General features: G+C 36.2%; 1 protein-coding gene across 1 annotated transcript in view; it reads left to right on the top strand.

Annotated features, from left to right (window-relative positions):
• ADAMTS19 (ADAM metallopeptidase with thrombospondin type 1 motif 19) overlaps window positions 1-11,201 on the top strand; it is a 152,601-nt gene extending 141,400 nt beyond the window's left edge. Inside the window, exons 22-23 of the mRNA XM_074855368.1 lie at window positions 6,626-6,803; window positions 9,967-11,201. Of these exons, the coding sequence (XP_074711469.1) occupies window positions 6,626-6,803; window positions 9,967-10,118 (330 nt within the window). The 3' untranslated portion in view covers window positions 10,119-11,201. The remainder of the gene's footprint in view (window positions 1-6,625; window positions 6,804-9,966) is intronic.
• The last annotated feature ends 713 nt before the right edge of the window (window positions 11,202-11,914 follow it).

Here is an 11,914-nt window from a genome sequence, read left to right on the forward strand (position 1 = left end):
CTTAGGGTTCAATTTCCTCATAAACTCTTAATTTGTTGTGGGGTTTTTTTTAATATCTTCCATATCCATTTAGCCGAGTTACCTGCTGTCACTTCAGATCTTAATGATTTAAAATTTGGTAGATTTGTACTGAGTGGAAGTAAAGTCATTGTTAGGGATGAGCTCTTTCATTTACATCTAATACTACTGGAAAAAACGTGAGAGTGCTATATAGAGTGATGCTATTTAAAGGCAAATACCTAATTTTATGTAGTACAAAAAAGGTTTTTGACATACGTTTCTTTGATTTCTGAAAAGTAAATAGTGGAAAATTTTAAGAGAAAGGGGTTTTGGGGAAGTTTTTTTCCCCTCCTATGACATTCCCTTTATGTCCTTAATGGGTTCTTTGACTTGTCTTTTTATTAGAAATGCCATAATCCTTTAATTACATTTTTGTGCTGATGAGCCCCTTTTTCCTGGAAGGTTTTCTACAGAGCAGCAGGCCAGCATTGTGATATATGCTAACATTAAATTATATACTCAAAGGCTAATATTTCAATTTCTTTTTAAGAGTTCATAGGACATATTTGTATATTATCAATAAGTCTGAACATCTCCACTTTTTACTGTAGAATACTGCAGCCATGTAGAATACTGATGTGTAATTAATCATTTGTTAGCATTCACCACCTTATTTTTTCTAAAATCCACCAGTGTTCGGATGTCAAATACTATTTAACAATGTATCTAAATACCTAAATAAGAATAAAGAACTGATTTTTCAGGTGGAGAATTGCTTAAAATGGTCTTAAAACTCAAAGGTGCTTTTGTATTAAATATAGATCTATAGAAAGTATAAATACAAAATTGAAAATTATTTGAAAGTAAAGTGCATCTGGATCATATAGAGAAACATGGCTTCCTATATCTATTATGGTATTACAGTTTTTGTCCATGCTTGGACATAGATCATTAATGATCAGAGAATAATGTTGATACCTTCCTTGATTTGGGGAGGAAATGAGAGACTGTAATACAGTCTGTTGTTCTTATGGATCAGGACTCCAGGTTGGCATACATGGAATTTTTGCAGCTTAATGATGAAGTTTAATCTTCAAGTTTTCAGGAACATTTATCATAATATATTTTTTTTTTGGAAAGTAATACAATCATAATCAGATTTCTGTTTGTGGAGGAAAGGAAAATCTTCATGATAAAAGCTTTTAAGTCAGTATAAAGCTGGTGGAAGAATCCACCAGAAAAACATGCCCTTCCCTTTTGCTCTTTTTCTGGTTCCAGAGGGATCCAAATCCATTCTGTGTGCTGCATGCGAAAACTCTTTAGTCTTACAAGACATTTTCCCTTCAAAATTCGAGGGTCTTCCAACTTGTTCCTTGCATAGTCCAGTAAGAAGTATATTGAGGCATCAGTCTTGCCTGAGCTTGAGAAGATTCTTGTCCTACTAGTACTTCTCTAAGTAGCCTTCTTAAATGAACTAATAAATCCAACTGTCCTAACAAAACAAACTAGTTTCACTGGGATTTTTAAATCATTAAGTGGGTGACTGTGTTTCATTAGTTCATCCAAGAAAGAAATTGAGGGACTGAACCTGGGTTTCAAATATAGACAGAGAATTTGCTACTTCCAAGCTGAGTGCAGCAAGTCTGTTAAAATTTAAGCCTATCAAACCCCACTATTGATTCAGAGTAAATGAGTAATTATATTCTCTAATATAGATTTTTATACACTGTCCTAGAAAAAATTATTTGTTTTTTGTTTTTTCATTAATCATCATATTACACCAAATTCTACGTGGTTTTCCTCAACCAGATTTTACTTGTAACTTTCAGTTGCTTCTTGTCTTGTTACCAAAGCAGTTTTGCATTGTCCACCAAACAATTGGATTTTTGTGCATGGGAAACTAAGAAGGATAAAAAAAAAAAAAAAAAAAAGGACAAAAGGAAGGTCCAGATTCTTGAGATGAGGGTTTCCTCCATAGGAACCCTGTCTCTAGCCCACCTTATCAAAGGTGAGTTGGGGGTCTATCTGTCTTACTTTAAAATCTTATCTCTTTTGAAGTTATCCGGTACTAATTCTTACTCTGGAAAGAAGAGCTAGAAAGAAAAAATGAAGGTGAAAAAAAGAAGGGGAAAAAAAAAGGGAGAAAAGTAAACTAAATAAGGACAACTCAAACTTGCTAAACTTAGGAGAGACCAACAGTAGAATTTTTTCAGCTAAACTTAGCACAAGTTCTGAATTTTAAATTTGGCATTCACATACTGAGGTGTTGGGTGTGTCAGAAATGAGAGAGGCAGAAAGACCTTCCTGGAAATGATGCATTGGAGAACTCAGACTCCATCTTATGTTTGGATCCATTAGTCCCTCTTTTTGTATTAGTTACACTATTCACAAATGCCTTCATAAAAACAACCAAAAAAAAGTGCTTAAACTCCAGATTATTTTCCTTATTTAGGTAACCTTTAAGAATATTGCTAACTCAGTATAAAGTCTTTGTTGAAAACAAATGCACCACTTTTATCTACTACCTGCCTTCAAAAGCAAACTTCATAAAAATACAATATACAGGAAAAGATTGCAAGCATGTTAGCAAATATGAATCCTGTTGCTAAGTCTGATTGCTTGCTATCCTTGTTTCACACTCACTTTATGCAAAGGTTGAAACTGCTTAAATGCTGGAACTGATGAACCTATACATAAATGATTAGGAATGCTCTGCTAATAATTTCCAGTAGAACTCATCACTGAGTTTCCTTATGAGCACATCGCTCTCCACTTTGAATGCTACTTAGATTTGTAAAAACCTTTTATTGAACAGTCCATTTATTCTTGAAAATAAATTGTCCAAGTCAATTCTGTTAATATTGTCACAAATTGGGTTTTTCACTGAGGATTGTATCAGCTTCTGTAGTGATTGCCTGTTGTCTTGGCAGAAAGATGCATTTTGACCATTATTGTCTGCCAGTGACAATTTTTCCCTTAATTTAGGAATTCCTACTTCTTATGAAGGCCAGCTGGAAGCAGCTAATGCATTACAGCACCTTTCTCAGCTGTTGGCCTTGGGAATATGCATTCTCTCCAGAATATATATCTTTGGCAGGGAACAGAAAGAAGGAATCTTGGGTAACGGGTGTGCATGCCAAATGTAAGGATTGTTATATTTAACGCCTAGGTTTCTGTCCTTGAAATTATGTCTAAAAGAAGTTTAGAAGTAGGACAAAATTCAAGCAGGGTGGGTAGATTTTATTTGAAAGAAAGAAAAACTTTTAAAAAAATAGCTGTTAACTATATTTACTAATCTTTAACAGGAATGTTTTACATGTCTTGCTGCTTGAATGGTTTTACAGTACCTTTAGGACTGTGTCCAAAATGCACAGATTAACAGCCACATAAAAAACCTCTGGCTGCATATTAGAACATTTAGTCTAAACCTACAAACACAGTTGTCCTACGGGAATTTTTGCTAATCAGCTACATGGCCTTAAAGTCTAGGTCATCTGAACAGTCAGAAGTAAAATGTAATTAACCACCACAAAAATAAAGTATAGCATGTGCAAGAGTGACATCTGGGAGGTGGAGGCAGTGGGAAGAAGAGCTATAGAAAAGTATTCTTCATTCACTAGTAATAAAACCTGGGGTTGAAATTAATCTGAGATCTGCTGAATTTATGCATGTTGCTACAGATTGGTTTGGAGTGGGCATTTTCTGTAAATTTTATATATGTAAGCTTTATATTAATATATATTTATATATAAAGTCATGGCAAATAGAAGCACTTTTGACAGACAGATTGCTTTCTGATTAAATTCACTGCTTAATATGTAAAAGTGAAAGTATTTTTTGTTTCCTGTAAGTTGAAAGCTTTGTTAGTTTTAAACATGGAAACTCCAGAAGTATGCAGAAGCTATGCAGCTTTAACTACATACAAGTGTTACCTAAAATGTGACATCTGCACATCCAGTGAGAGGTATTTGCCTCAGGTTGAATATTTTCAGTGAGAGAAATCCAAAACTGAGGCAAGCTTAGGAGACAGCTTTGGAGGAGTCTGCTTCAGCTAGAATGTACACATGCATATGCAGTGAAATGAGTATCAAAATGAGGGTCAGAGCTGTGGCTTTAAGTTGCATCTAGCTGGTTTGCAGAAATTGAGGTGTCTCCTAGTGAAATTGGACCAAGTCCATAGCTTTGCAGAGTGAAAAAGAAAAATATTATGGATGCCTTTTATCCTCCAATATTCAATGGCTGCTGTCAGTTATACCAGCAGTTGGCTGGTGTGTATGCAGCACAAATTCAGGTTCAAGACCACTCCATGGAGACAAACAAAAATCTCACTGTTTGTCTGCGTATATAGCAAATGCACTGCTGAATGCTGTCCCTGAAGTGTGTTTTCCCTATTTCATACTACTGAATGTGACATAATAACGATACTGTAAAAAGATACTATTTTTTTCTGGCTTCCAGTCAGTAGAATTCTTAATTTTGAAGTCAGACACCGCTGCTGCTGCTGATGTGTGAACATGGAAGAGCACAGCTTGAGTATAAGATCCCCGGTTGATTTTAAAACACTAGTGGCTTGGAAAAACCTCTCTACTTGTAAACTGATGAGGCTGGCTTTGAAAGGTTTGGATTGCAGTGTGGTAGTCCTGCCTCTTCACAGTTTTCCCCACACATCTTACAAGACTTAATAGAAGTCCTCAGTTTTTTATAAAATAAGAATAAATGCAAAGTTAAAAATAGTACATATCTGTGAAAAGAAAAGAAGATAAAACAGAATGGAAATTTCTTCCTTTCCTGCTTTGCCACATATTTCCTATATGAACTGAGACATTTTATTTTATCATCCTTTATTGTCAGTTTCTTCCTCTAAAGTTGTGATGTTAATAAGTAGGTCATGCAAGACTAAAATTAATTGTTTGAAAGATGTATACATCTTTGTATAGAAGATCACATTGTAATGCTTCATAATGCTCTTTGAAATATCTCACAAAGGCCAGTAGCACCTCAGTTATTAAAGGGATGTTAATTCACCAGTTAAGATTTTAATATCAAAATCTTGTCGAACTCTGCATAGAAACTTGGGGCCTAAACACTGATTAGCCGAGAGAGAGATCTGTCTGCTGGTGCATATTGTCTCCATTACAGTCACAAGAAGCTTTTGGCCATAGCTCATTTGATATAGAAAAGATGTGACTGCTGTCAGAGTGATCTCCACAAAGACACCTGTATACATGAATTGTTATGCAGTATCACTTAGCAGATAAACCAGTGGGAGCCCATTTTGTCAGTAGAAGTCTAGTGTTTTCAAATCCTGTTCTCCCCTCCAGTAAATTGGTTGCAAGCCCTCTACTTCCAGTTTGACATGTGTAAATCTTTCCTCCAAGTAACAGGGTTTAAAATGTCACTCAAAAGCACACAGATAATGAAAGTAAAGGGTAAAACCACTTTTCGTGTTTCCTACACTCAAAATTTATTATTTTTTTGCAGAAGACTATACTTCCCCATCTCCATCTTGAGACAGGATGGTTGGGAAACCTCTTTTGTTATAGCACCCTCTCGTTGTCTTTCTCTCTCATTTCAATATTTTTTCCAGCTGCTTCTTGAAACCTCCTCAGGAAACTATTCTCAATATTTATGTAATTAAGATTTTTTAGAATAAAAATATTCTCAGAATTATGTGGATAGTAGTGGCATAAATTTTCAGCCAGTGCTCATACCATTCATTGCAAGAAATTGTTTAATATTTGAAGATGTTGTCTATAGTAAATTTCTCCAGAACTTAATGAAATTTGTGGCTACCTGAGTCAAAATCGTTAGTGGGTAGGAGAAATTGGCAATATATTTTTTTTTTTAATGAATTGTAATTAAAGCAATGGAACATATGTCAATGGACACAAAAGTAATTCATGCCCTGTGAAATTTTGTTAACAAAAAGTTAGTGAAGGGGAAACATGTATTTTGTTCGTTTGGAATAGGTTTTGTATACACCTATATAGCACTGCCCAAGTTTTCATTCTAATATATTATGTTACTGTGATAGAAGTACAATGTTACCATCATTACAGTGCTCAGCTGTTTGATTTTCTCACCTCATTCTCTGTGGCAACAAGATGGGAAGGTTGATTAAAGGCCAGACAGCATGTCTCATGTTGTGTGTTTCGTTTGTGGGACCCACCTGAAAACATGTAGTTGTCACAGAAAGACAGGAGGCATACACTCTGCTTGGCAGAAAGAGCACTTTTGCACTGGCGGGAGTAATGGCTTAATTAAAAATGCTTCTCTCCATCACTGTCTCTGAGCATTTTCTTTTTTTCCATCACTTTTACCTCTAATAAGAGTAAATTAGGACACAGATACAGGAGAACAGCCCCTGCTCCCTTCAGGCACATTGCTGTGTTTCATCCCAGGCTCTACAAAGTGGATCTTGACAGCAACAGGATGCTGGAATCAGTCCTTCAATAAACACTGCCACTTAATTTGTGCTTTTTTAATTGATTTTCATTTAGCTAATGGAATGGAAGGCAGAAATGTTGGAATGCTGACCACGGACTTCACTTGGACTGGCATTTCACTTTCATGTTTACAGGCAAAAATACCTTTCCAATGAACGTGTGTCTCCTGTGTGTTCCAGTGCTCTGTCACCTGTGGCAAAGGGATGCAGTCCCGAGTCATCCAGTGCATGCACAAGATCACCGGAAGGCATGGCAATGAATGCTTTTCCTCAGAAAAGCCTGCAGCCTACAGACCCTGTCATCTCCACCCCTGCAATGAGAAAATTAATGTTAACACAATAACATCACCCAGGTTAGGTAAGCAGTCAAAATGACACATTCCTGCTGGAAACTCTTTTTAGTTCTTTCTCTCTACAGAGTAATGACAATCCCAGATTAAAAATGGAGGGCTAGGACTCAGGAGATGTAAATTCTATGCAGAGACTCATCTCTCTACCTCAGTTTTCCAGTGTGTACATCAGAGACTGTACCTCATAATGATGAAGGGTTTTGTTATCCAAGGAAGGACCATTTTAAGCGACTGTATGATGTTATGGACACAAAACATCCTAGATATAAATATGTTTATAGTAGAGACATTATAAACATATTATATATGTTTATATATATATATTTAAGTGTATATATATCTTTGTTCATTCAATTTTATCAAACATTTCTAAAGTAAGAAAATGCCTTGTTTTCCTCTTTAAAAGCTCTGCAGACTATGTTCTCATGCTATTTATGAGATCAAGGAGGTCTGTCCTTGTTCCTCAAGTACAAATAGTTTTTTTCCATTTTTCTTTAGTTCAAATGTCTAAAATCTATGCTTGATGGATTAGGATGCGTGAGGGAAAATTACTAATGTGAAGAGGTTATTTGCTGTTCCTGGAGGTCTCTCTTGGGCTTAAAGAAATGATGTTACTGCATAACTACAGAACTGTTAATTCTGTTAACTGTTATTTCCTAGTGGGTTGTTGATGATGGTCTTGCCATTAGCTCCCCAGATTATTCGTCTTGAGCATGACTGGGGAATATTCAAAGGCTTGCTGTAAAATAGCATACCCTTTCCAGATGATTTTCCAGAGCCCATGTTATGATAAACCCTCCTGTCAAATAGATTACTCCTGCATGTAAAGCAAGTCTAACATTTCAAGCTGTATGTAATCCTTCCTTTAAGTCAGTGAAGGGTATTTCTCTTTGAAGTTTTTAACCCTTAAACATTTCTGTGTAGCAGGCGTTGTTTCAGTTTGCTGGATGAGATGGCAGCTGTTGCTTATGGCCCTATCCTCTGCTATTTCAGTTTTGTAAGGTTGCCCTTCATACTTTATCCTTCTTTGTTCAACTGATCTCTCAGAAGCAAGAGGCCATTGCTCCATCACTGATGCTCTCTCTCTGGTGAAGAGTAAGCAGCTTTGTGTCACAGAGCAAAGTGAATCACAGAGTTTCACAAAAAAAATACAGCATCAAATTCATTAAAATTTGACTTAATGTGAAGTGCACAAAAAATATTGGTCTATGTTGTCCTCATAGAATGGATTATGTAGCACTGATTTTAGTAATCTACAGGTCAACCTCATCCACCAGGAGACAGAATCCAAGACGGTAGAAACATTAACATCTCCAAAATACATAATGCAATGCTTCTTTTGAACATATTGATCATTTTGGCCTCCAGTTCCATTCCTATTATGCAGTACAGATCCTCTGGATTTGGGGGTAAGGCTAGTGGAAGCTGATGTGGATTGCACCAAGCTGATGTGGATTGCACCATCTCTGCTTTTCTATAAATACACTCTTAGTTTCTCTTTCCCTTCTATTAAAAAAAGAGAGTAACTCAAATCTTCTGTGACTTTTTTTTCAGTTCAGTGTTTGTGGTGATTTTTGTCTGCTTCTTCTGTCCTATTTTCCACTGTTTTCCCATATTAATTCCATTTATGCACTACAGCTTGAATAACTGAATGTGCAAAGATCCAAATTTGGTACCAGGGTCTTTCTATGATAAGCACTGTAAGAGGCTTTTGTAAGTGAAACAGGTGGATGGATTAACAGATGGCTTCACAAGAAAAAAGACAACACACATGAAAATATGCCTGTTTTGTACAACAGGCATACAAGTCAGGCTTCTGCATCTGAATGTTTACAACTGCTGGAGAGAACCGAATAGTTATAACAACCATGGGAAGAGGTAGAATAAATCAAACAGTGGCTTTTCAGGCTGGCATCATTTTAGAAGGTTTCTGAGGAAGAATTTGTTAGTCAGGGATTCCCACAGCTAGAAAGCAGCAACAGACTACTAATAGAGCAACATAAATAACTGGTTGAAGATAAGACGTGAAAGATGTGAAGGTTACAATATCCTGACTTTGATGTGGAGGAGGGGAGACCCACTGGAGTGATTAAAAAGAGGGTGATGCAGTCAGACCAGTGTATTTGAAGACAATTTAAAAAAAAAAAAAAAACCACACCAGAAAAAAAAACATTTTGAATGTATTTGGAGAGGAGAGAAAAAGGTCAAGAAAAGAAGGTAAGAAATGCACAGTGTTTGTGCATCTGAGAAGTCCAAAATGCAGTAATTAGGCCTGGACAAGTACATTTGCCAACATGTCAACTGTCATTGATTCCATACTGTAGTTTCACTTTCTAGATAAAATGGATTTGCATTACAAAATGTACCATAGGACATGCTAACTGTCTTCAAACCTTATGAGTGCCTCATAGTGTGGCATCTCTAGCATTCAAGCTAGCAAGACAATATATTTCTGTTCCTTTGAATGAAGAAGCCAGACAAAACTAAAGGTCTAGTAGATTATTTCACTCCCAAAGAAAGATGATGTAAGACATCATGTTGTCTTGTTCAGTTTCCATTCATTGACAGCATGGCACAAAGTCTTGATATCTTGAGCAAAAGCTGATCAAGAAACCAGCAGCATTCTCCATGCTTTAATCCCTACATTTCCCTACCTGCCTCTGATCAAAAAAAAAAAAATCTGCTTGTAGGTGTCATTGAGAACCCTGTTCTGGTATTACTCAAGCTGAGGTCTTTCTGTTTTTCTAGTGGCAACTTCCAGCTCAGACTGAGGGCAGTTTCAGCTGAAGCTGCTTCTTCATGCAGCTTTGTTGGAACTGGCTCTGCAGCCCCCACCTAGTCCTGGCCCTGGCCCCAGCCTCAGCCCACCTCTGTATAGGGCAGAAAGATGGGCTTCACTCTCTCATGAGGGGACAGCTGTATGACATTAAACCAATTAGTTTCAATGCAGCTTAATCCAATTTATAAATTAAACTGGCCTTAAAAAAATTAATATTGAAAATATTGACAGCAGGAGGATTTTTTTCTCTTTTTTTTTTTTGTTGAATATCTACATCTATTCTCCTTTCCCTTCCCCAGGTACACTTCTGGTGTCCTGCTCACCTTTGCTACCTGATTTTTCACTAATAAATGTAACAGTAATGCATATTTGATTTTTTTGTTGTTTCACAGCTGCTTTAACATTCAAGTGCCTGGGAGACCAGTGGCCTGTGTACTGCAGGGTGATAAGAGAGAAGAACCTCTGTCAAGACATGAGGTGGTATCAGCGATGCTGTGAGACATGCAGGGACTTTTATGCGCAAAAAATGCAACAAAAGAGTTGACCTCTGTCAGGCTGGCTGGCTCTCAGCTCTTTCAATCTTATTATTTATAAACACACACACACACGTACACACACACATGCACGCTTCTTCAGACCAAATATTATCAGATTACATATAATTTAATCAAATTAATTTATTTTTGCCTGCCAGACATCCTTAGCTGTTTTGGTTAGACAGCCAACTTGTTTTATCCTCTGACATTTTCATAATTAATTTTTATATGAACAGTTTTGGATACATTTATCAGAATTTTTAAAAAATAGTAACTAGTATTTTAAATGTTTATTTTCAGTAGGGTCATCTCTCTGTTGCCAAAAAAAGGTCATGTTATCTTGAATTTATTTTAACTTAGCTGAATAGTTTTGTTGTATATGGAAATAAAGCCCTTTTTAATTTTATTATATTTTTGGCATTCAGAGTCAGAATGATCTTGTGTATTTTGCAACAGATGTTGAGGTGAGTAAGCTAACATTATTGAACAGGTTATTACAGAATGTATTGTGAAATCAGTTCATTTGATTTAGAAACATACTGAAGGGGATAATCTACTGTAACTTATATTAGAAAAAGAAAATTAAAATCGCTAAGTAGGGATTTTGATCATTCTCATGGACACATACTTGAACACAAGTATTGAATCAATGAAACACTGTAGAGATTTACACTGAATCACTGTTGCACTGTTTGAGGTAGTGTAGAGAAATGCAGTCCTAGAACTTGTACAATCCTATGAATCCATGTCTGTACTCTTTTAACATGTCACTTGATTTTAAACATTTTTAAACAAAAAACCCATGCCCCTCTATACCTTTGTGTCCTCTTACAGATTTACAAATGGAAGAGTCCTTCCTCCTGCCACTTGTATGAATTAATCTGTTAAACATTTTCAGTTCTCTGTTGATGATTTAGAAAATAACTTTGTAATACTACTTTAGTTTTACCTTTGTTTTGTGAAAAAGTCTTCATAAAAGCGAAATGTTTTACAGTTTTGTGAAACGTTATGAAACAGCTAAAATTTTCCTTATGAGAAAATATTGTACATGATTCACATGGTTTTTAATTTTCAATAAAAAATAAAGTTTCTTTTGTTGTTTTCATTTTTCCTCTTTTGCGCATCTGTGTCTGGTAGCCAAATCCATTGAGCCGTGCATCGCAGCAGGTACAGCTACAGTAGTCCATAAAACAAATGCCTCCTGCCTCTTGACTTAGGCACATTTCTGCAGCTGCAGACAGACATGCCACTCTGTGAGCCTTGATATATAGAAAGCTTGGTATAACAGAGTAATATTCAGTGGAGGAATATTTATCTATCTCGGGTGAGTTCTATGACCACTGAACTTGTCAAGAGGAAAGGGGTAGGTCCTCTGCGTCCATTTTGTGATGTAAGCCTTTAGACATGCTGTGTAAATTATGTAGGAGCACAAACCCTGAAGGCAAGACAACTGGAGAAATCAATCTGAAAGGCATCTTTTTTTCTACTCATAGCAAAAAGTAAATGCATCTTTACTTGAGTGATTATTCCTTTTAATTCTCTATAAAGACTCTACTGTATAGATGTGATGTAGATATCCACACAATTTAAAAAACTGAGGCCCCCAATCAGGACTGTGATTCTGTCCAGGAAGAATACTTAACTGCAGTCTTAACTCCTGTTGAAATCAGTGTATGTGCTTTCAAATAGCCATACTGCCAAAACCTTTGGTTTGGCATCTTACTGCTGTGCATTCAAAAACTGCAACTCTAATGATGTGCTAATCTATGATTTTAAATTAAGTATCTTCTGGTTTTAAAAAGTA

Source organism: Strix uralensis, chromosome Z (genome assembly GCF_047716275.1).
Source record: "Strix uralensis isolate ZFMK-TIS-50842 chromosome Z, bStrUra1, whole genome shotgun sequence".
In the NCBI taxonomy this organism is placed as follows: domain Eukaryota; kingdom Metazoa; phylum Chordata; class Aves; order Strigiformes; family Strigidae; genus Strix; species Strix uralensis.